Source organism: Cottoperca gobio, chromosome 16, assembly GCF_900634415.1.
Source record: "Cottoperca gobio chromosome 16, fCotGob3.1, whole genome shotgun sequence".
In the NCBI taxonomy this organism is placed as follows: domain Eukaryota; kingdom Metazoa; phylum Chordata; class Actinopteri; order Perciformes; family Bovichtidae; genus Cottoperca; species Cottoperca gobio.
The window spans coordinates 5,938,841-5,964,264 of record NC_041370.1 but is presented as its reverse complement, the minus strand read 5'-3'; the positions used below and the strand labels follow the sequence as shown (position 1 = coordinate 5,964,264).

The window sequence follows — 25,424 nt, the reverse complement described above, 5'->3', positions numbered from 1 at the left end:
TGTTTTAGACAATTCAATTCAGATTCAGCTGTGGCCTTCACTCATGCAGTTTGAAGATGTTACAGAGCTTCGTGTACCGCCTGGAGCAGATTACAGCAAGACGCTTTACAAAAGAGAGCAACCCCCCCCTTCTGTGTTTCTACAAATTTGCTTTTTCTTTTACAAGAAGAGAACGACTCCAAGCCACATTTGCTTGTTTAGCTTAACGTTGATCACAGCAAATGTGTAATTTTGACCACTGCTATGATTCACACACACTAACCCTAATGAGTAAGTCAGCTTCAAGAATGTTTGTTATTTCTAAGTTAATGACTGAAATTTGTTCCAATTTTTAAAAAAAAGTCTTGGATCACATCATATCCACGCATCAATCTACTGTACAAGGCTGCACAACTTGCTTTAACCTCTTAGCTTGTCTGCCTACAGTGAATAATACATCACGAACATGTAAATCTGTCTTTACATAACTCCAATATTCTGCAGTCATGGAGCCGCATTCCTCACTGGACTTGACATTATTGCAGGATCTTGGCAATAAGTCATGAGGGCTCATGCTGATGGACTGAAGAATGTAATTAGAGGAAACAGACTGCATTAACCTTCACTGGGTCAACAGGCAGTTCACATGTCATCTGTTGACCAATGATTTGTTTTTAAGTTTCTTATCTGTCACTTGTGGAAAGTTACCTTCGGATATAATTACGTTAGTGATCTCTGATTTCTCAATGTGGTAGATTGGTGCTGGTCATTTTAATAAAAAATGTAATGCAAGTTCATTGTTTTGCCTTTTGTAACAATATTTGTTTGTATTTTCAAGCAGCAGAGAACAAGACGCCACTCTTACTTTTGTTTTTCCACTTTCACTGCTTTCTACTCACAAGTTGTTCTGCAGTAAATAAGTAAATAATAAAAATACATTTTCTTTAAATATTCCAGTGCAGATAACCAATTAAAATGGGACAGAGTTATGGTTATGGTGGGATTTAGGCTGAGGAGTTACTGTATGCAGAGATATCAAATACTTAAGTGACACTTTATTTGATTATTATTGCTTTATTGTACTTTGTAACATTGTTAAAACGAGTGTTATATGAATAAAGTTGACTAAAGTAAACCTCCAACACTGCTGATGATTGACAGGTGTTCTCCTGTGCGCTACAATTAGATCCCACAGAGGAAGATATGTCAGGTGGGGATCCTCTGTGGTTTTTGAGGGCTGTCTTTGGTCGTATCCTCAGGGGAGGTCCTGCCTAGCGTGGCGCCATGTTGATGGGCCTTCCCTCGCCCTGGCAACCAGACTGGGGTTAAATTAGGAAAGGCTAACCCCAGAGCTGTGGTGGAGACGAGGGCGAGGTCAAACGCTCTGGTCTGCTTTGATGATGGTGGAGGTTGGAGGGAGCAGCAGACAGACGCTCTTCATCCGGAGCCTGACGGACCCTGAGAGGACGGATCAAGTGTTGCTGGTCACTAATGTGGCTCCTGTTGTGCACATACATGTGGAGATCAAGCTAATGCATGTGCACGTAGCTGAGAGGGACATATAAATATATATCGCCATTCAGTCTTGTGTGTCCTGTGCAAACGGTTTGCAGCATTTGTTTCACTAACTTCTCTTCTGTGCCACAGCTCGACCCCCGCTCTGTGAGAATGCATGTGGTAAATTGTCTCCTGTGCAAGGCTAACCAGTTCTACACTGCACTACATGAACACATATGTTATTACAGAGGACATGACTTCTACATCTACATAGATCATCATCTGGGGAGGATACTTCTTGTTCTTGGACATGCGACTTTAGCCTTTCAGCATTATATCATGTATGTATAATATATTCACAAGTTCTTGTTTTGAAAACCAGTCAGCTGCAGACTGAGCTGATCTAATCTGAAATGAGAAACCCTTTTTTCGTTTACTTCTGTGTGAAATCAAAGATGTTGTTTAAAGGATGAGTAAGAAATCCGAGTGGTACATTTGCAGCCTTTATCGTTGTAAACATTATGTGCTCTGCGCGAGCTAAAAGCTTGACAGGCATGACGACAGTAACAAACAGGAGAAGGGTTTAGCGAAAGATCATTTGGAGAGACATGAGGAGCTTCCTCTTGTCTCTCTGCAGCCTGAAGGTTACAGTCTTAGCCTGGACTCAGTCTGTCGACATGTAGCTGAGCTCAAAATGGAGTCTGTGCTGCAAAAGAGGTTTTCATCGATGTGCTTGAAGACATTTGTTTGACAAAAAAACAGCAAAAGGAAATGAGATTTCATTTTGTTATGCAATCAGAACATTAGGAAGGGTTCTGCATGGTCTCTAACATCCAACATCTACCTAAAGGATTCTTTAGGTAGACAAATTAAGTAAATTAAAAACATGTTAACAGACAAACTTTATTTATTTTTTAAACTTTTAATAAAACATCGATACAGTATCACAAAACTCAAATATATCTATATATTCTTACATCCTTAATAACTTATATCTTCACTTATTTGTAACAGAATGTCTCTGTTACTAATTGTGGATATAAAGTTTGAAAGATGTTGTTATCTTACAACAGATGCTATCATGTTGCATTGTGGGAGTTGTAGGATTGAGTGTTTTTGGAACTTGGCCCATTGTGATTGTACCAGTCCCTGTTAAAGTGAACTATACCTGCACATATTATATAATAAATTATTGCTGCTTCCTCTCAAATCTATGCAAACATCTACATTGTTGACCCGAAGATAACGGCATGGTTTGAGGACGTTACCGTCCCTGAAGGTTTGTGTGCGCAGGACAAGGCGCTGAAGGGAGACAACTTGTGGATGATTTGTCTTTTTAAACATCAATTTCGCAATCAAATTTAACTGGATGTGGAACACATCAAAGATGACATCTAAAACGGAAAAGGCCTGTCATTGGTTGTACCATATCGTGAACACATGGAGACGCTTTTACCCCGTTTGGTGAAAACATTAAGACCTGAAAGTGAAAGAGAGTAAACGAAAACCATAGGGGTGCAATAAAGTGACCAATAAAGAGACTGTATCGAGAAGTTCTGGTTATGAACTCTGTTCCCTCGTTGGGAGTCGAGTATCAACGCTGAGAAGTGTAGATGAATGTTTTCATGGATACAGATGGGGAGCGAGGGCCAGCTGTCGACCTGATGTTTTCTTGTTCCCACATGACTGGGAATAGATCTGACTATGTGATTACGCTGCGTTCTCACTACTCAGTGGCCTAAAATGCTTTCACAGTGAAGAACACACTGCAGGATGTTACCGTAAAAGAAAAAGAAATTATAATCAATTTCAACTTATTCTTTGACAAGAGAAGAAAACCCTATCAGGCAGGCGGTAAGCTATTTGCAGCTAAATGCACCACATGCATGTAAATCAATTTATAATTTGCAGGGAATATATAATTAAATTGGATAAAAATAACACTTTCTTTGTTTTAAGTGGAGTCAAGATCACAATTTTGGAGAATCAGACCGGCTTATTGTTAAAAATACTGAGCTTTACCAACACATTCTTACACATAATGTCAGTAATGGTGGGATGCCAGAGCACTTCAGATCAAATTGAATTTAGCGCATAGCTAAAATACTGGTTTGCAACCAAAAGAAAGTTGACTTTGATCGCTACTCGCCGCCCTCTTCAACCAACATCATCATTTAACTGGTCAGAGATGTCATGTGGCTGACTGTGGATTTTTGATTTACTTCCATAGTTTTATTATAAACCTGTTTACTTCTTGTTATGAGGAACATCTGCTCTCAGAGTATCTGCTCTCTCAGGGAGTCGCAAAACTTCTCAGACTAGCGTGGATGACTTTAATTTAATATACCTGTGATCGTGAAGATGCATTTTTTCCTTTAGTCTTTGAATTGTGACTAGCTATTATCAGAAAACTGGCAATTGTTGTCATAAAACAGCAGATAATCTTAAATATGATGTTATAAGTCTCATGTTACTGTCTCTGACACAACCAAAAACATTCACCACAAGATTTTTGCTAATTTGTTTGTGTAATTCTTCTCATGCTTCTTCACCACATGGGAAGGATACAATATTTAGATATTAGTTAAATATACTTTGCAGTGAGAACACAAGAAATTGCAGTAAAGCCTGATAATCTGCACTGCGCGCAGGTGAAAACAAACATTTAGGATTTTTTTTGCAGGTAGAATTTGGCCCCGGCTCTGCTGAACTCTCGACCACACAGCTTCAATCTGTCTTTCCAAAACACGGGAGCTTTCTCTACAAAGAACATTCGTTTTCTCTCCTTCCTGTCACAGCAAATAAAAGTCTCACGTTAGCGTGCGATACAAGTGGTTTCTTTATCAAAACACACACAAAAGAGTCAGAACAATGTACCTCAGATATTTAATATATTGTGATTCATTTACATTTGTACACATGAGGAGAGAGAAATATGAAAATATAACCATAAGGAAGCATATATATATATATATATATATATATATATATATATATATATATATATATATAAGGAAGTATTTTAACAGTGCTGATTCAGCGAGAGAGGACGTAGCTGCCAGCTTTTCCTCTTGATAACTTTGTGTTTCACTCTCAACTAACAGAATAAAAGCAAAGTCTTTCCATTGGTGTACACGTACCACAGTGGACTCTTTCACTAGGACACTATTTAACGTATTCAACACCTAAACCAGGAATACTCCCTGAATTAAAAGGGGTTAATATTCAGTTTCCTGTCCAGCCCTTATTCTACAATGAGGGTCAACTGTCCTCTCTAAGAATCAAACTATTGTCCTCTTTCTGTAACTTTAAGTTATGGTTGAACCAGAGCCCCTCCGGCAGTCCGGCCGTTGTTCTGCTGTAGTCTTTCCTGACGTCAGATGGTTATTTGAAGAGGGTCCGTGGCTCCTGGTCAGGTTTCCCACAGGCCCGGGGCTCAGCCCATCTCCCTGACCCCCTGGGAAGCAGAGGTCACGCTTGAGAGAAGGGGGAATGAAAAGGGCCACTCCTCTGATTTATGAGCCGACGCAGCTATAGGATACCTTCAGCTCAGGGATGGTTTTTGTTACGGAGGTGGGGGCACACCAAAGCAGATTCCCCCAGCCCCTCCTGCCAACGTTGGTTTAAGATTTCAGCCATTTAGAGGGAGAAGCTTGGCATTCAGAGTCAAAGGGGCAGTAGGTGAAATGTTTCTGTGGTGTGTTAGGACACTAAGCAGGTACAACACGGTTATCGTTCTCTTTTGACTGATTCGCTGGTAGGTTGCATTCCCAGATGTAAGCCAGCTGTTTGGATTCTGGAACAGCGATACGTCGATGAGTCGACTGCCGCTGCTGTTTTGGATCATTCCAGCCATTCCTTGGACTCACTTATGAGGATTTTATTTTATTTCTGTATCAAATAAAATGGCGGGGTCACATTCTGGTGCCTTCTTCCACTCTTTATTCAAGACCTTATAACCTCAAAGTCCCAAAACTATGTACTGTCATTTTAAAGGAACAAGTAGCGCTTTAGTAGCTGAATGGTTACAGCGCATGCTACATGACTCAGTGCTGCTTGTTCTAACCCCCCCTCTCTGTCTGTCTCTTCTCTTGAACTGTCCAATAAAGGCAAAAATGGCAAAAACACATGTAGCCATATGCTAAACTTTGTGGTAGAATAGGTGTCATGTAGATCCAGTGGGTCCTCAAGTTTCTCTTTTGAATTGCAATGTGTATATACATGTACTTAATTCTGCTGCTTTTCCCGTGTTTAGGGACTACATAGTCAGAATCCGTATGTGGTATGGAACTGGGACACAGCACTGCTTCTACGAAGTCCTCCATGCTCGTAGCTTTTTGACGCATCTTGCACATCACTGATTAAACTGTGCCTTGGCTGCTTATTGGCTATCGTGTTTAATTCTTGTGCTGGCAGATCATACAGACCTTTGTGCTAGTTCTGTGCCTCTCTGTCTCTGAGTCATGAAGCTAGCTTCTCTCAAGCGTAGACATCCACAGTCTGCTGAAGCTGCCGGTGCAGAAGAACTAGGCCAGATTTGACACACTTCACAACCCATGCTAACCCTGACACACATTATTGCTTCTCAGAGCACAGAGGAAAACATCCCAGCTGCAAATGCATCACAGTTTGAGACCACTCGGACACAAAGTGATAGTATTTGACCTGAGTCGTTGTCAAACAGCTGGACTGGAGGTCTTTAGCCAAAAAGAAGCTCATGTTCTGCCTGCCTCTGCGATGTGACACTGGAAAAATCTTGTTGTGACAGTTGCCAGAAGCGTTCAAGTCCACGGTGAGTTTTAAACTCCAGGCAAGAAGGGAATCACATTTTCATTTGTTGACCTAGAAATAAGCCTGTTATGCTTTTAGTGGCAGTAAGGAAACAAAATGTACAAACCCACAGCTGCTTGTGTGAATTACAAACAGTATGACTTCATGCATTTGAGGGTTATTAAATTGCTCAGAATAGTGTTGCGACGTTTCAAGAGATGTTTTATTAAGTTGAAACCCCACATCAGTTTGTGAAGTCATAATTGGGTCAGAACTTTGCTGCACAGGATTTGCTGTTGGGCAAAAGTGTATATCAGGAGGTCTTTGGACCCCCTGTGGTGACATTTTTGTTATGTGAGTGGAAAACCACATCAGCAGCATCAAAGCCTGCAGTGGTGGTGGATCCCTGCCAGTTTACCATCCACTTTTCAAACCAGGCATTTTCTGCAAGCACACCAAAACTCTTAAACGGGTAAACCAGCTCGACTTTCTCCCGAAAAGCTCAACACTAAACCAAACTAAATCACGCCAACCCTGTAATAATAAAATCTGAATTGTCCTCTACGGTACCAGCTGTTGTCTGTTTATTTCCATGCAGACTGTGCAAGAAAGGCCAAACCCAAAACATGACCATATGTTTAAACCTTGTCCTATGAACCCAAAACAGGATGTCACAGCAGGCCCTCCGGTCAGAGTAACTGACATAGACACAGGCACACAGGAGGGCTATTGTTTTATTCTGCTTTGGGAAAGACAGAAAGAGGGAAAGGGAAGTGTGGTATGGGATGGAGAAATTGGATTTGTGTGTTTGTGTGTGTAGTTACACTATATGTGTTGCTGTTAGAGACTTAAAGACTTTAGAGCTATCTGAATAAACAAACCAGCCAACAAAACTTTGTTCATTGTCTGCAAAACAAAGCCCCGGGGATGTGTCGGAGCATTGTATCCTTAAATGTCCTTAAACCAGGTTCGTCTTCTGTAAAGGGAAACTCCTTCTTATTTCTTCCTTTGTGAATGTGTCTCTCCTCATGCTGAAGAGCTAACGAAACCCTGGAGCTGCTCCGTGGACAGTGAATAACAGATCTACAGTCGCACAGCACAAGTGGTGATTGTATCGTAAGCCCGAGGAATAAATAAAGCCCATTGTGATACCTTAAAGGAATGCTTTTGACATGGTATTGAGTATGTTTATTTGCTTTCTTTCTGACAGCTGAGAAGATTGATACCACTGACAATTAGTCGAGTTACGTGCCGGGGACCAGTAACTTCCTGGAGTTTCTACTCGTTGGTAACAAAAGCCAAATTGTCATTTTTACACTTAATGTTTTACACAAATTTAAACAAAAGAGATATAAGATGTTACTTAGTGAGCCTAAAATTGGATTGTGTTACTTTTTTGACAGAGCCAATCTAGCTGTTTCAAGTCTAAGCTAAGCTAAGCTAAGCTAACTAGCTTCATATTTACTGAGATATTCCTTAAAGGAGCCACGCTACTCTTATAACACGACGCTGACCTGCCAGAATTTCCTGTGATTGGTCCAAGAGTCAAGGCATTTTTCTTTAAACTAACACGTCTCTCACCAATGTACTGACAATGACCAACTCCACAAAGTGTCACCTGATATTTTCACTTCAAGATTCAAGCGCTGAGTCTGGGGAGATTTGTCAGCATAAATTGAAAATCCTTTTAGATTTTATTTCCCCTTGAGATTTGAAGATGTGGAAACAAAAGCTGAGTCAGGTCTAAGAAGGAGAGAAGAGACAAAGAGTGTCAGGAGGAGTCTGCAGACAGTGTGGCGGTTTTGTCTCTGGGACGGCGTAGACATAGCATCAGGCCACACAGAGGACTCCTTTATTACCACAACCTGTTGCAACTCACTCAAGAGCATACCATGAAGGGAATGCTAAAAGGATTAGCGCCCAGCCACTTCAGATAATGTGAAAAATGAGACGTGATGTGGTGGTGGGAGGCCACAAAGAGTCAAGGACAAGACAGCGTCACAACACTGACTCAGCTGACCATTAACCTCTTGAGTAAGATAAACGTACTATAAGCTTTTTCTTTATGTTTTTATATTGACTGCTGTTCTTTAATGTAATGTAAAGGAAGTATTCCTTAAATATTTGCTGGATTTTCCTCAAATAGTGAGTGTTACAAGATTTTTTTAGGTATCATTTATGCAGTAAAAACATTTAGCTATAACTGGTATACTGATTTCTTTTTTTAATCACCCAGAAATACAACAAAGACAAATTCACACACTTATTTCATTCTTTGTGTTTATTTGCTGTGTACATCTTACACAAACCTCTTTGGAATAAAAACTAAATCTCTGTCACGTATATATATATCAAATAAAAATAGAGATTCAGAGTGTCATGGAGCCACTTTGTAAACATGCAACCAAATGGTTTTAACAGGGAGATACAAAACCAAAATAAATTCCGGGTTGAAGGGATTTCAGGAGTGTGCCATGCTGATGATAAATACAGAAAATAAAACGTATCAAAGCTGCAAGTAATTGTGTTAATTTATCACATGTACAAGTATATCGTGCCCTTGGGTTCAGTAATTCTCATCCCACAACGCCTCCCAGTCTAACCTCTGCATACCTCGGCAGACCCCCAGTTCATGTTTCTGCGGCATCCTCCAGGCCAAGCAATGGAAATGACCTTTCATGGAGATAAAGTGAGAATCACTGAAGGATGGATGAAGTGAGGTAGGATCTGTGGTTATCAGAGAAAGGAGGGCAGCTTCAGCCTCCCCTGCTTGTTTGGATGAGAATGCGCCGACTGAGCCAGCTGTGAAGGTTAAACGTCTGTAAATTGCCAGATGGTAAAAGTGACACGCTAAAACATTGCAAAGTAAGAGTTTGACAACTTGAACTTCTCTACTTTTGGAGGTGAATATATTATGTTCATGACATTTTCTTCATTTTTTAAACTTCTTTGGTGAGATTAAATTCTCATTGTGCTTATATTTGCTTGTAAAAGTCCAGTTTTGCGCTGACAGGAATATTTCCCTGTTGCTCATCTTGCAACCGTATAGCTAACACAGCTGTGAGCGTTGGACACACATAAAGCATTAGCTGTGGTAATCAATGACTGTGTCAGAAGTGATTATTGGACAGTGTTTATACTGTGTGAGACTCAACCCTCATTAGAGTTTAGAAAATGAGATGAAAATGATGAAAATTACTGGCCAGGCATGGCTCCTTGTCTTCCACGATGCAGGTGCTGCTGTGAATCCAGCTCAGTGTTTAACGTTGTATGAGATGAATCTCTGTGAAGAGTCAAAGCTATATATCTCTCTCTCTCTCTATTTCCTCTCTCTCTCTCTGTCCAGTTCAATGCATTAACAACCCCACAGGGGTGCCTTGCATGTTTGTTCCAACGCCTGCGTTTAAGGAGTAAAAAAGAAAGAAAAGCAACACACAAACTAAACTGGGACAGATCCGAATGAGGTACTCGTGGTTCACTTCACACTCACACAACAGTTTTCCAGTTTAGAAAAAACATAGCTTAGTGGTTTTCTAGTTAATTTAGTCATTAAGGGAAAGTGTTGGTGCCAAGGATACTAAACTGTGTCCACTGTGTCATGACAAACATACACTTATGTGCCTTGTGAGGGGTCACAGGGGCTGATTTCAGATCAGTTCGGTCAATAACTGAAAAGAAGCTACAAACAGAGAGGACAGCAACGTCCACACACACACACACACACACACACACAGACACACATTTTGCTCAGAGAAATTGTGTCTACAGCCACACAATACGTCCATAGAATCTATAAATATAATATATATATTTGACCGAAGATAACTAGTAGCAGTTGATGTCCTCTCATTTGAAGAAACAGTGTCTTTGGAGTCGGGGAGAGCAAGGGACTAAAGTTAATCGTGTGCCATGGAGTGGTAATCCTACGTGCAGACATTAGCGGCTGAAACTCTATCACTTTATTGGGATAGTCCCCCTACACATAGTTTTTGTATTTGTAACATTTCAACAACTTATTAGTTTCACTTGTTTCGATGCAGATGTTTAACCGATTATCTAAAGAGTATATGTGACAATTTATGAACATACCTACATATTTTCATACAATTTAGTTGAATTGATGCTAATTAGTTTTCAACTAATCAAATGTATTAAGCTGTTGAAATGTTACAAATACTCACAATGTTACTATAAACTTTGTAGGCGGATTAAAATATCTAAAATTAGAAACAAGTCCTATATTTTTCTTCAGTGATGCATTGCAGAAATGCTGCTAGCTAATCACCATACTGAATGTTGCTTTTGAAAATACTGAAATTTGGTCATCATTCAAAGCTTTGTACTGCATTTCTATGGAAGATTCTGCACAAAGGATAAAGGTCTGCACTGGGCGATCTCTCTGGGTGACGATCCCCTGGTTTACTGGTTTAACAATAAACCAGTAAACTCTTGTTTAGACGCTCAGCACTCCATGGCACATGGTTGCTTGTCCCTGTGTTAAACAGTAGACTCTTTGGGTCCCTCTCGAGCAGCGTTCTTACACCCGTAAAGCCACTTGATGACACGAGCGTTCCTCTCAATGATTGACACACCAGTGGGAAGCTGCTCAGCTAGCTCCTCCTGAAACAGCCCGTCTCCTGAGTGCTGGGAGAACTCGCTGGGCTCTGAGCCGCCGCAGCCGTCCCCTCCTACGCTGCGGAGGGCCAGTGAGAGTGTGTCTATTGAGCTGGCACCAGAGAGGAAATTGTCACGACCCAGACGCTCTATCATGTCCACATCCAGCCCACAGAAGTCAAAGAAATGCTCCTGCTCTGATAACTCTACTGAGCAGCGCAGACGCAGGTCTGACTTTGAGCGTCGCAACTCCCCAAACTGCCTTCTGGGTAGTGGTGGGGGTGACGCCCGCTTCCAGGGGTCATTCTCATCATCATGGTTACTTGAATGGCTGCCGTTGGTGATACCATCACTGGTACCATTTATAAATCCATTATTAATCTGTTCAAGCACACAACTAAACCCAGGGCTGGGGATAGACCCTGGGCTGCGTTCTTGGTCAGTTTTACTGGACCTTCTGCTCCCTGGTCCTCCATCTGTATTGTCTTTGTCATTGGTCCAAGACATGCGGGAGTCTCCATCCCGTGATGGCGCTTTCTCTTCACCGATCACCATCTTCTGGATTCTGCCTTCACCTCCGCTGCCCTTCTCCCTCATCGAGCCCTGGAATAGGCGGCGGACAAAACTGTAGCTCTTCATATCAGTGTTGTTGTTCTCTCCCACTGCTGCACCGCCGGGGCTCTTGCACTCCTTCTTTTGCCTGTAAATGACGAGAGAGTCCGGCCTCAGCATGCGTTTACCATTGCTTCTTCTGAGTATGGGGGCACTGTGGGGCGCTACTAAGGCGTTGTTGCCAGGAGTCCTGGGGTTTGGAGGCAGTACATTGTTCACATTGCTCCTGTTATGCGCCTCAACGTCAACAGAAGTCCGTCTGTTCTCCTTCCTGGAGTCTTCATTTTCATTTTCATCTCTTGATGTGAAGGAGCCAGAGAGTGTAGAGAAGGGGGTGTTGGATGTAGAGAAGGGGTAGTTGGATGAACCGCGTGGGGGAAGATTAGGTGTCAGGCTACCGGGGATGGATATAGCTCGCCGGGGTTGCGGTGGTGGGGTAGCACAGGGCACCAGCACAGGCTCCTGTTTGGTGTTGATCACCTGCTGGCTCTTAACATATTTGGCTTTGTCCGCTTCAAGCCTCTCCACAGCGCTGATTGAGCGGCCGTAGCCTCCACCATCTATCTGCCTGCGCAGGTAGTCTGGACCCTTGTTGAGGAGCCTCAGAGGAGAAGGAGATCCAACTGGCGTAAGGGGCTTCATGTTGACCTCCTGTTTACTGAGCTGGGAACGACATCAAAACTGCGGCCCCCAAATGACAGCTTTTGGTGTCCCCCAAAGAGCAGTTATTGGACCTGTGAAAATGTCAATCTAGTTATTTAGTAAAAGTTTGTAAGTATGAGTCTGAGTCTTCCTTGAGGGGTAATAGATATGTAGCAATTCAGGAGACCACAGAGTCCAAGTTTGTTGTAACGTTTTCTATAGATAGCTTGCAGTCTCTTTGTTGGGCAATGTAAGAGCCCAGACAAATTGATATCTCTATCCAGTATTTACACAGGCATTTTGGATAGGCAGGCAGGGCAAAGGGAAGTCCTTTTTTTGTCAGCCAAGAGCACTCCCAAATGAGACGCTCCCTGCCCACACCGCAGCAGAAATAGCAGGCAGGGTGCACTTTGAAAGGGTTACTTTTTCCTCCCCCACTTTTTCTTCTCTCTTTCTGTCTCCCAACAACACCCTTCGCTGTTGATCTTTTCAGTGACGGCTGCCTGGAGAAATGAGATATAATGGCTTCAAATATTTGCTTTGTGAAGGCTGTCTGAGGGACGCCAGGTCAAGACTTTTATTGTTTGGCGCCCGTCGTGGTTGAGGCGACCTGAGGGTGGCCGGCAGCACGGAGGCACTTGGTTCGTTGATGGACAGATGGGGCTGATGCAGATCTCGTCCTTGTCCTCACCTCACCTGCGTGGACTCCTGGGAGACACAGATAGAGAAAGAGTGGGTTTTAGTGGGAAGTGTTATTCTCCAGGGCAAGCGACAGAGACCAGATGGCAGGCAGAACAGTGGTCCCTAAAGCTCAGTTCAGATTGTGCTCATTTAAAACAGGAGTGAATAACATGTCTGGAGCAAGCAGCGATGCAGAGCTGACAAGTGTAAGCATCACATATTAATTTCAATAAGCATACTACTAGGAGCTGACACTAATATCTAGGTCAATGAGTAACGAGGTAAGGGTTCAACTACAGGCTACAATGACGTGTTGCAGCTGAACCAGAAACACTTTACTAAATGTGTTTTTCCTTTATTACATATATTAATTAACAAGCACAAGCTTCATCTTTTGTCACTGAGTCTGTCCTCCCTCAGAAATGTATGTTTAAAAATAAAGGTTAAATGATAGACGTCTAATGTCGAGACCGTTTTGCAACATCCTGTAAGTGTAGGATGAAAGATGAATAGATGCAACAATGTCTGTCCGGGTGCAAGATGACGTGTCTGCTTCCCTCAGTTTTCTGCACGGGAAGCACTGAATTCATTTTTTTACTGGACAGATTAGGCCAAGAGAAAAGGCAGCAAATACAACATCCTGTCAACCTGTCAAGCAGAGGAAGGCTTCATGATTATTTAGTAGTTTTAGAAGAACAGCATTTTTAAAATTAACTTCTATAATGTAGCAAATTGTATCGGCACCAATTCTTCAATTCATCTCAAAGTGTTGCTTAATAAAACCAATACACGTCTGAGGTAATAGCTCTTTCATAGTCGCAGTTAAACAGCTTGTTCTTCAAATTAACAAGCCACTAAAATAGTTACATGACACTTTAAACCAAGCGCAAGGCAAATGTTGTGTTCATGATGTGTTCTGTAAAGAGAGACGTTTTATATATTTTAAAGTCGTCATGCTATATGAGGATTTGGGATGGGGGAGGAGGCTGCACGTGTCTATAATGGGATAGGCTCTACCCGAGGAATATTTATAGCATGAAAACAACCCAGTACACTTATCATGTATCTATGTATGTGTGCATGTATGTGCATGTGGTCATGGGTCTAGTTTTGCACCTGAGCTTAAAAGCATGTGTGTATGTGTCAGCAAGAGGCAATAAGAGGCTTCCCAATGAATTAATAAGGTCCATATGCAGAGCCTTTATTATTATTATGCACCTTTTTCATGTCCACAAAAAGAAGGTTTGTCACGTGCTGTATTGTACCCAGAGGCACAATAAGAGCCTGTTTTCCATTCACTTAACTTCAAAAATGTATTAAGAGTCCATCTGGAGAGATAAATGATCGGTGTGTTGTGCTTATTGTTCCCTCAGGTCTACCTCAAGTGCTAACAAATGCTATTTTAACTTTTCCTTCACATGAGGTAAAACAATGAACAACCTCCTTCGGCAGGAAAAAGGATCCACGTCTCATCATTTAGGACAAACCGTGTGACCCCACTGATAGTGGCAAACGCAAGCAAACACTTAAACCTTGGTTTTCCGTCCTAAAGCATTTCTGATTTGTAAGATAATAAATAATATGACAGAATGACATGCAACAACAACTTACACTCAAACATAAGACAACTTGCCGAATGCACTTCAGCCCACTGACATTCAAATCAAATCAAAGTGACAAAAGTGCAAAAAGAAAGGGGGGGGGGGGGAGCTGTTGTTATCTCAAAGGAAAACACATAATTTAGTCTTGTATTCACACTTCAAGATTTATGTTTTAAAACTATAAATATTCTGCCACTTAAGTGAGATCATTTCACTAGCCAGATATATTTCTGTTGTTTTAAAAGTTCGGGACTCAATAACAGATTAAATAATAATAGTCAGAAATGTGTTTATGGGAATTAATTTACGCAATATATTTATGAAAATGATCCAGTTTCACATTAAAGAGTGCACTTTGATTTATTTTATCTGGATTACTAAATAAACCCATTACACAGCTACAATAAAGACATATCAATTTAAAAACTAAACGATTCCTAAAAATGTCTCAATCGTTTCCCTGGGTTTAGTTTAGTATAGTGTTACTCTTTGGTCTACTACTACTAAATACTTAACTACTATTGACACATTAGAAGGTGATATTTCAGGTTCACGTAACTCTACCTCCTTCAGTCTGCACTCCCTCACAGAGAAGCTTGAGCCTGTCAAATGTCATGCCAATATAAATCCACTGAAGGGGGGGGGGGGGGCAACAGCCAATAAGTTGTTTTTTTCCAGATGTCGGCCAGTCAGAGCTCGGGAAAGTCAGCCATTGTTTAGGTAAGGTTCCGGGAAGAATGTCAAGTAACAGGTGTGGAAGGGGAAGAAGAAAGGGCATGAAACAAGAAAAACAGGCAGAAAATGAGGAGGAAGTGGGACTAGAGGTTACGGTGTGTAGCTAATGTTTTTGGGGTATTTATTAGACACCTTTCTTCCGGAACAATCTGTTCCCCATCTGTGTTCAAAATGGAAAAGGTGCAGGGTAGTGTTAGTAAAGCGATAAAGGGGATTATCGGAAGTGAAACGAAGATGATGTTGGCTTTCCATTGAGGGGGGTGGGGGTAGAGTTTGCAAAAATAATATGAATACAGTAACTTTTAATCCCTACTCACTCAACTGTCATAACCTTGAAATCCTACTGCAAATGTATTTCCTTGGTTTTACTCTGAAGGACAGAGTATTTTACTCTGAAGGACAGAGTATTTTACTCTGAAGGACAGAGTATTTTACTCTGAAGGACAGAGTGTATTCATTGAATATGACATCACGAGCTTGAAGGACACCAGATGCTTTAAGAGGTTATCCATTGCTCCAAGTATTATCTCGGACATCATGACTAAACCTGAGTCACGATGTCCTAACCAGGAATGATGCTGAATATAGACAGCAACTGAGAATTATTCTAAATATAAATGAATAAAATGGAGGACAATGTTAAATCAGGGAGAAGAAATGTGCATAATGAAAAGGTTACACTTGACAACACACACACACACGCACACACGCACACACACACACACACACACACACACACACACACACACACACACGGAGGGAACCAGTGACTTGCAGGGATTTGCTGCAGAACAACAGCCACCATTAGCTCCATTGACCATAATGAGCCAGATTAGTACCCAGCACCTTCTCACTGTGATCTCAAGGTTTGTGAAAAGCGTGCGATGGCTGTACATTTTCCTTATTCATCTCTCACTGTAGGTTGTCATTAACCTCTAAACCCTTCCCCTCTTTCTCATCTCTTTAGTGAACAACCCCCCACCTTCTCCTTCCTTACGCTACCTAACCTTGTGTCTTTCATTCCCCCTGCAGTCTCCTGCCCTCCTCCACACTCTTCATCTCTCCACATCTCCTGTATACGCCACAGGGCCTCCTTACCCTCTCATTTCCCTCCCTGCTCTATCACTCGCTTCCTGTATACACCCTGTCTCTGTCCTGCTCTATTTACTGTTTACTCGCTGTGTCTGAGTGCAATCTTCAAAAGCTTTTTGCCAAAAAAGATGTTTTATTTATGAGAATTGATTTTCTTTCCCTTTATTGACACACTGTTACTCTTTTCTGAAATCTTTGCTTTTTCTTGAGAAATACTGGAGAGTTTCTCGTCTTCTGAAACTATTCAAATGAAACAATCTAAGAAGGTAAAAATCTCATTTTGGTTACACTGGTCTCAGTTCAGAGACGTGAGCACCCCGTGACGAGGGGTCAGGAGTATTTGTTCACCTATAAAGGTTAAAAAAACAACCTGTGGTCTCTAGAGTCTTATTGATCTTTCAAAAGAAACATCCTCTGCATCCTCTAAATGCAAAAGTGATCCGAGTCCTATGTTGCCATTTGTTTTCTTCTGTTTTCTCTCTTTAGCTGTGAATTTAGCGAACATACACAAGAACACATACAACAGCTAGAAAGAGAAGTTAACCGGATACTTCATCACCTCTTTCTAAGAAAAGAAATGTCTGCCGAAATGTCAAACATCTCATTCTAAAAGTGATCCCAGGGACGTGCAGTTCAAAATATCTCAACGTAACGAACTCCACGATTATCAATTCAGCTCGTTAAATAGTGTGACCGCTGTCTAACACCTTCCATCTCTCCCTTCTTTATTAAAACTCCTCCATCTGCCCGTCTGTCTGCCTTTCCTGCCTCCCCTGTGTCCTCACACTGTGAAGCGGATGGCCCAGCCTACAGGGGAGGCTTAGCCAGGCGACCCCATGCCTCTAAAGAGGAACCAGATGCTTTGTGCCATGCTCAGACAGCCCTGACAGAGACCTGTCAGGGGAAGCGACTGTGTACTTAAATTTTCCTTTTAATCAGCAGCATTTGTTGTGCTACTTCCCTTTGACCACTTGAGAACACAAAGCAGGTCATGCCAAGTTTTCTTTATCGATTATAATGTAACAAACAACTATTTGATGGTGAAACAATCTTCTGATGTGAAAGCGGTGCCCCAGAAAGAAGATAAACACACAGAGGAATCCAGGAAGTAGATCCCACAGAAGAATATCTTCATCGGGGCTCGCTGGGTGTATCCCAAGAAGAAACAGCTGGCCTCCGATTAGAAGGTTAAAGGGTGTTCCAGTGTGAATGATGTATTCAGTGAGGTAAACACAAGATAAGAGGTTAATAAATTCCCAAAGACCACCTTTGAAGCTCATGGAAATGAATTCAGCACGCTTACCTGTCAAAGTAATCTTTGGACAGATGAGAGACATCTGTTGCCTACAAGGAACCAACTGGCCATCTCTAACGTCGCTCCTCTCTTTCTCCGCCCTCTTGTAAATCTCCCTTTCTTTATACTAACAACTGGCCCCACTCTTAAGCATGACGCAGACTAATGATCATCAGTAACGGGCTGAAACGTGTTCAAACGTTAACCAAAGCTCCTTATGTCATGACGAAGCATCTGCGCACATCGATTCTCTACAGTGTGAGTATAGAGCGCCTGCATGGCCACTAATGAGCCACGATTCATGAGTTTGTCCGGTTCGGTCATTAACCAACACCACAGACCTCAAGAAGTCTGTTATGGGGCAGGACAAAGAAAAGGTCTGCAGATAGGTCTTGACCCGCCTCATTAGTCAGGGAGGGAAAGGGACAAATAACAACATGGTGACAGTAAAATGTAAGAGACGGAGCTACGGGACATATAGATTACTGTCCCCTAAAGACAAAGCCAGTTGTAAATCCAATCACCATTGTGAGGCCTTGAGTGCCATTAGCCGCTTGATCTACTGTGAAAGGCTACCTAGGGGCTTGCTCCACATGCAGCAGGCCACCTGGGACGACTTAAGGGACCCCCCGACCTGAATAGGCCTCGTCCCAAACCGTAAAATGGACAAGATAGGCTCTTAACTCACTGCTGCAGCTCTTTTGTCATTCAAAGCGAATCATCCCAGAGACAGCTGAGCTTTTGAGCCACAAACCAAAGAAGCCAGGACAGACGCCGCAGACTTTGAGATGACAGTGATAAGACATGTGCCCCTCATTAACATGCTGGGTGTGTGTGCAACTACATGTCAATATTAGTTACAAGTGATAGTTAAGAGGGAAAATACAGAAATCTGCAAAAGGCAGGGATCCCAGTTCGACTCACAATAACCAGAAACCTTTAAATGTAAGTTAAGTCGTCAGTAAACTAAGTAAGTCAGGCCATTTAGCAATAATCAGCTATAGAAGCCTATTAAACTGTAAAATCAACCAAAACTCTTTAAAAAATAAACATGTTGGGCTAGCTAATGAAACTAAGTTAAAAAAAGAAGTGAAAACACCATTTTTGGAAATTCACATTAAACATAACTTTTAAAATAAGAGCTAAATAGCTTAAATCAGCTCATTATCAGCCAACTGGCTTGTAAACTGGCTAATAATCAGCAAAAACAACCATGGTAACCTGTGATTCTTTAAGTTATAGGTTGCAAAACAATCCCCGGCTTAATCGATAGTGAAACTAATTGTTAGTTGACTGTATTCCAATAATCTGAGTTAATAATTAAGACAACGAGAGTTCAGCGACTGCTTTAACGTGTGACAGAGTCAAACGATAACCGCCATTGTACTGTAAATCCGGCCTTTATCTACACTGTAACACCCATGCAGTGCTAACACAGATAGCGCCTGCTGAGATAACATGTTCACATTTATTCTTGCTTTTATCAACAGACTGGCCAAGTTCCTTTTTCTTCATCAGCCAAGTGCCCGGGAAGAGTGCTGGCACTGTTGATAATTAAACAGCTCTGACCTGTAAAGTGTTATGAGTCACTGTTTACTTTGTCCGCAAAGATTTTAAAGAGAAATTAACTGTACTCTGCCTTTGAAAGCCTGACCAACCTTTGACTTGGAAATGTATTTTTAATTCAGATTTAGATGATTGAGAATCATTAGGATACAATTTCATATCTTAAATCTCAAAGTTTGACATAAGTGACCCAAAAGTCACTGGGATGACGTCTCCACCAGGTGCACTGTGCCAGGAAACCTAATAATCCACACTGTAACACGGAGACACCTGAACCTGGCTCCAAGTGCAGGAATGTTAAGCTCGGCTGCAATACCTCACTGTCGATGAGTGAACTACCGACGGATGAACTTGTGCACTTATAAGGAGATGACGTATATCTGGATACACATATATTCATACAGAAAATGTATTATTATTATTATTATTATTATTAAAGCCAAACACCCAGAAAGACATGGATGGGAGACAACTTGTATGTGTCGTTACATTTTTTAGGATTGCACTCATCGTGTCCTAAAATAGCAGCCAATGAAAGTTACTCAGAGAATATGATAATAAAGTCTCCACCACTCAGGTGCCCAGACTAAATGCACATTAGTGTCTCTTCTATTTGAGCCTGCCTGACTACCCATACATGTGAATTATGCAAAAATGATGTTTTGATTGAGCTTAATAGACCATTTTGATAATAATAATAATAGTAAAATAAAGGTATAAGTTAACCCCTTGCGTGTCACATGACCTGCAGTTCCAACTGTACATACTAGAGCACCCTTCCTTAGGCTTGATAGAAGACAATACTAGTGCAACAACTTTACTTTTTAAGTTACATCAATGAATAAATTGTTCAAAATCTTTGGGTTGAGGGTGGCCAAGGTGTGCAGTTTGTCATCTGAATGTTTGTGTGGGAGAAGACAGTAAGAGAAGGTTTATGCAGGAGAGAGCAGAGTGTGTACACCAAGTGTCCACATCTGGGCTACATCGAGTAGACGTCCTACCTCTGGACAGCATTGTTTAGTAAATTATGACCACCGCTGCTGCTCCCTCCACATACCAGCCTGGCTTATGTGACCTACTGTGTGTGTGTGTGTGTGTGTGTGTGTGTGTGTGTGTGTGTGTGTGTGCCTGTGAGCCCTGGACTGGGAATGCACTTTGCAACTCAGGGTAACACAGATCTGCCCTAAAAAATAAAAAAGAGCCTGTCCTGAGGCTGTTTATACAGTTTGTGCAGCACAGTGCATAGACAGAAATCTGGGCACATCCCTCAATCTCCCAGAGTCTTAAATTATGAAGGCCTGTTCACACACTGTGCACCCTCATTAAGCTCTCAGCTGGTGAGAATGCTCTGAAAGACAGCCCTGTCTGGCCAGCTGCCAGATGTTTTATTTCACCAAGTCGGCACATTTTTCACTCACAACAAAGTGATAAAAGACGCTTCAATGGATGGTAGCTGTTAGACTCGCAAAGAGCAACTAAAGTGTCAAAACAAGGTTAGTGGTGTTAAATCAAACACCTGTGTACCTGCATTTCAGCTGAGTGAAAGCTCCTAAAAGCCACAGCAATAAAAAAGCCCCTGTGACGGATAAAAGAAACATATTTACATACAGATGGTGGAATCGAGTACTTCTGAGGAAGATGAATGAAAAGCTGGACACCAGAGAGGACATTTTGGTGACACTTGGAAATAAATACTCAATGCAGAACTCCCAGAGCGACTCAAAAGAAAGAAAATGAGTGTAACATCTGTGTAACCCCGCCCTCTTTTCACACAGACACACCAGGTTGCCAAAAGGGACGTTCACACAACATTTGCAGAATTATTCTAAACACATGTTGCTGATGTTAGCAGTAAAAGGTTAGCACTGACTTGTGAGGACGAGTGACAGCGCTGTTTGGGATTGGTTAGAGCTTAAAGCTGCTCCAGCTGTGCTGTGTCCCCAAATACTGGGTCGTCCAACCCCCCCCCCCCCCCCCTACTGTGTCACTACATACTCTCCACCACTTCCAATGTGCCAGCATTGATTTGCTATCTGCCCAGCTGAACACTGTTTCATCAGGTTCATTTAGTTCATTTCCTGATGAAATGCAAAGCTTCACTAACACTATCGAACATCTCAGATAAGAAAATGCCGGATGTGTCGTGATTGATTTGATTGGCAGGGCTGAAAACAACCCCCCACAACTGGCACTTTGATCACACTTTGATTCAACTGTTGCTGAATCCATAAAATATTAATATCTTGCAACCTTCCCAAAACAAAACCTCAAACAAGCACGACTTCCCCAAAAACATTCCAGCTGAGAAAGGAATGAACAAAGAATCTCACACAAAGACCCTCGACTGAGCTCTTGTGTTTTTCCTCGCTGCCATCTATGCTTAGCTGTTAACCTCCCCTGAACCTGCCAGCTGTCCTGTCTCATTACAGATCGACCGACCTGCTTCTCGACAAACAGCCCCCCGAGTGGCACGAAAAGAGACCCCGCCGTCCGTCCCTCTCCTCCTCCACCTCCTCTTCCTCTCCTCCCTCGCCTCCTGTCAGAATCAGAAAACATCTGGAGGAGCCGGAAGAGTTTGTGGAGCCCCCACCCCGTGTCGGAGGGAATGTCCAGGCCTGTGTCATCTTCCTCACGGTTGAGCGGAGACAGAGCGGCACGATTGAGAGTGATGGGATGTGGCAGAGCTACAGAGGCGCCCGCTCGGACTGTGAACAATTACGGGGATGCGAGAGCGACGGTGAGAAGGGGCTGCTCTTGCCTCACAGCTGTCACCCACACACGGGGGACTGTCAGGAGACGGACATCTGTCAGATCACGTCTCATGCTTTTGTTGCCCACAATGAATTATGAATTGAGTTATGAGCCCAGGGTGAAGTGAGTGATGTAAGAGCTGACTTCAGGCCTCAGAGAATGACAGGACTGATTATGATAATAATCATATCAGTTCCAAACTTAGATACAAACATTTGGTGCACATTTTCATTTCTGCAAGCAAGCGAAAATGTATTCAAAGACAAATTCTCCAGAGTGCAGCATCATAAATCTTTAAAGAGATAAAGCCAACAAGTAAGGGTTTCACTCCAATTATCACTTCAATAAATATGATTCCACACTCTGGTGTTTACAAAACAGAGGAAATACTAGCTGTGCTGACTGAAACAGCAAGTACAACCTACCATCTGCTGTAGAGATGGTAGGTTGTACTTCTCCTTTCAGCCATCGATCCTTTGTAAGAGTGGGTATTGCTTTATCATAGGGTGCCCGCCTGTTTTGCTGCTGCGTGTAACTGAGAAGCTCTTCCTCTTTTTCAAACTGTTCCTGAAAAGGGTCAGCAAGGAAGTTCCCAGAGACCGTCTGTTTAATGGCCCAAACACGGCGACAAGGAGCAATAAAGCCAAATTATAAGCCCGATGGTTAGTGTGAGTGTTTGAAGTCTCACACTGTTGTGAACCTCAAATGTCTAAAACCAGCTGCCGTTCAGCAACACAAACACTAACACAGTGCCAGGGGGAAGATGATGTCATTAGCAGGGTACGTTTTCTTCTCTAATTAGAAACTCCAGCTTCCCGCCGTAACTTGGGAGTCTTTACGTGTAACCATGCAACAAACAAATGTTTGACGTCTGTCCTCTGAAGAAATGTGATGTTGTCAAGACTGCGCTCCGCAGGAAAGCAAAACCATGCCTTGATTGTGGTACAGCTGAACAGAAGTGATAAGAAACACATGAGTGCCCCATTGTGAACTAAAACCATGAAATATCTTGCGGCTTCCACTCGTCCTCCGCAGTCAGCACTGATGTGGCTCAAACCCATCAGATTATACACTTGTAGAGCCTTTAAAAACAGTTTCATTTTTAGAAGCGAAAATTGGAAAATAAAAGACTAAGAGAATTCCTGGTGTGCTATTATATCCCATAAGAAATTCCCATCTCTGACCCGTGCTTCATCGCGCACGGGTCAAAGATACGGTGGCTGCTTGGCTTCTGCTTGGACGGCTGCAGTGGGGTCGGTGCATGAATATTCATGAGTAAGTCTCTCAAAAGTCATGAAGTCAACATGATTCTCCAGGCTTTGCACCACCACCAACACCATCATCATCAATATCACTGCTGGTGCTATGAGCCAAGCGGGAAGGCAAAGACCTTAATTACATTTCATTTAGTCATGTTAATGATGTCAGGCCTCTTGTCAACACCCCAGATGGAGACAGCAGCGAGCAGCTCTGCACTCGGTGCCCCTGGGCTCTCTGCTCTGTAACGGGAGGAAGTATTCTCGTCTGCTCCTCTGGGATCAGCATCAAACACAGAAAAATTAGCGCATAGCCACATGAATTGGAGGAGACAAAAAAAGGGAGGGGAGGGGGGGGGGGAGGCTGTTTACGACCGATCCACACAGTAATTTTGCAGGTAGGAATTCAGTCTGAGAGATGTTTGTATCCTGCGTTTAAACATGCGCAATGAGAAGGATTGATGTCGGCTGTAGGTGTTTTTGATCTATGACTCATCGTAGCTTTCAGACAAGCTGGGTCAGATTTGTGGGTTTAAACTTTCAAAAAAACAAAAGTTGAATCATGGAAAGGTACAAAGGTGCCTAGAGGGTGAGCACTCCCAAAAAACTACGAGCAGTCTTATATAAGTTTATCTTTTCAGATCACCTCCTCCCTCTAGAAAGTAACAGTAAAGCTTGATAAAAACAAAAGCATGAATTAAACCTTCTGCCTCTGCCCACAGGCCAAAGCAACACATGCTCACCTATGAATCTCAGGGTGAACTTGTTTACAGGACATGTGTGGTCTGTTTAGTCTGGCTCCTAAGTTGTTTATTCTCCTGACCCCACACTGATCAAACCAACTCAGGATGCATGAAACACATCAGTAGAGAGTCAGGGAGGAGGGGGGTGGGAGGAGTAGAGGTGGGTCAAGGTGGAGTTGACCCCGAGGGCACGTGATTGTGTCCATGGAGTCTTTACACTCAGTTTTCAGAGAGGGTGGGTTGTATAATGACCCCTCAACGGACTTTTGTTCCTTTGTAAGTTCTCAGGTAACACTGTCTTAAGCGCTAAAATGTTTTTATTAGTATGACTTACATCAAACCGAGACGTCCATATGTCATTAATGAGCTGATTGGAGGTAGGAAAATGCTTCATTTGATTCAACATTACAAAACTTTTCTTCCCTGATTAGACGTCTGGAAGCCAGAGCCTCATTTGTGCCATTCCCCTTGATTTCATCCAGATGTAAATATTTAGTGTAGGGCAGAGTTAAGATGGGATAAACCTCTTGCCCCAGGTCATCTGTATCTGCTTTAATCAGAGCGCAGTGGTCAGTCATCTCTCCATACCACGCAGCTATTACTGACTGGACTTCAAGGCTGAGTTAAACCAGGGACTCCACATATAGGTTTACATGGCAGATGATGAATTGCTGAACTTGTCAACTTCTCAAAAAAAATGTTTTGGGTCCATCCATAAACCTGGTGAGTTGTTTATGGCTACAAAAGCCTGACATCCATCACAGACAGGCTCCTGCCGAGGGAAATTTGCCTTAGAGGGCATTGGCCATAAACACACTGAACAAACTAGACAAACTGAAGTAATGCTGTAGTAAATTTTAAAAGGGCACACATGTGGGTAGAGATGTATCCAATTTAGGATTGAACTCGTACATAATATAAGCAATATATTGGTTTTATACACACACACACACACACACACACATCCCCAGTGAGTGCCACACAGCATTGTTCGGTCATTTTTAGTTACCAGGCTGTTGATTATTTGTCAGTTCAGCTGTGCAATTCATATAAGGTTCAGTGAAAGTGCCAATCTCACGTAATGCTGTAAAATACTTTAAGAGCTGTACGAAGGAAAAGTTAAAAAAAAATAATCACGCACGATCACGCAGATCGCATGAATCCATTTTTACCCGAATCCACCCTGATCGGTTCCCGGAAAACTTCACAAAATAACCTGCACTCACACACGTACTGATAACGGAAACATTACAAAATGACAGTCAGCTCCTCGCTCACCTTGTTAGCTCAAGTTTATCCACTCTTGTAGTCTTTCAAATCCCGTAAAGGTGCGGAGGTCCTCTCTGTGACAGGCGGTGTGCTTCAGCTCTGCGCTCTGCGCTCTGCGGGGACTGCTGGCACACTGACGGACCGCTGCACGGCAGCAGCGATAAAGAGGGAGTCCCTCCAGCGGAGGGGGGAGGGGGGTGGGCAGGTATGAGGCTGTGTGTAAACTGACTCCTGTGCAGCCTGCAGGGAGCTCAGTGGAGGGGGTTAGGGTTAGGGGGGGGGGGAGTACAGTGTCAAATATAACATCATTATAAGTCATCTG

At 42.5% G+C, this 25,424-nt stretch overlaps 1 protein-coding gene across 2 annotated transcripts in view; it reads right to left on the bottom strand.

Moving 5' to 3' along the window:
- Nucleotides 1-8,512: 8,512 nt before the first annotated feature.
- fam110d (family with sequence similarity 110 member D) overlaps nucleotides 8,513-25,424 on the bottom strand; it is a 43,803-nt gene continuing 26,891 nt past the window's right edge. Inside the window, exons 1-2 of one of the 2 annotated variants that reach the window (XM_029451105.1) lie at nucleotides 25,112-25,230; nucleotides 8,513-12,822 (exon numbers count right to left, since the gene is read on the bottom strand). In XM_029451105.1, coding sequence (XP_029306965.1) covers nucleotides 10,744-12,114 — 1,371 coding nt within the window. In that variant the 5' untranslated portion in view covers nucleotides 12,115-12,822; nucleotides 25,112-25,230 and the 3' untranslated portion in view covers nucleotides 8,513-10,743. Of the gene's footprint in view, nucleotides 12,823-25,111; nucleotides 25,231-25,424 lie in introns of those variants that run through there. The other variant, XM_029451107.1, reaches the window with a different exon arrangement.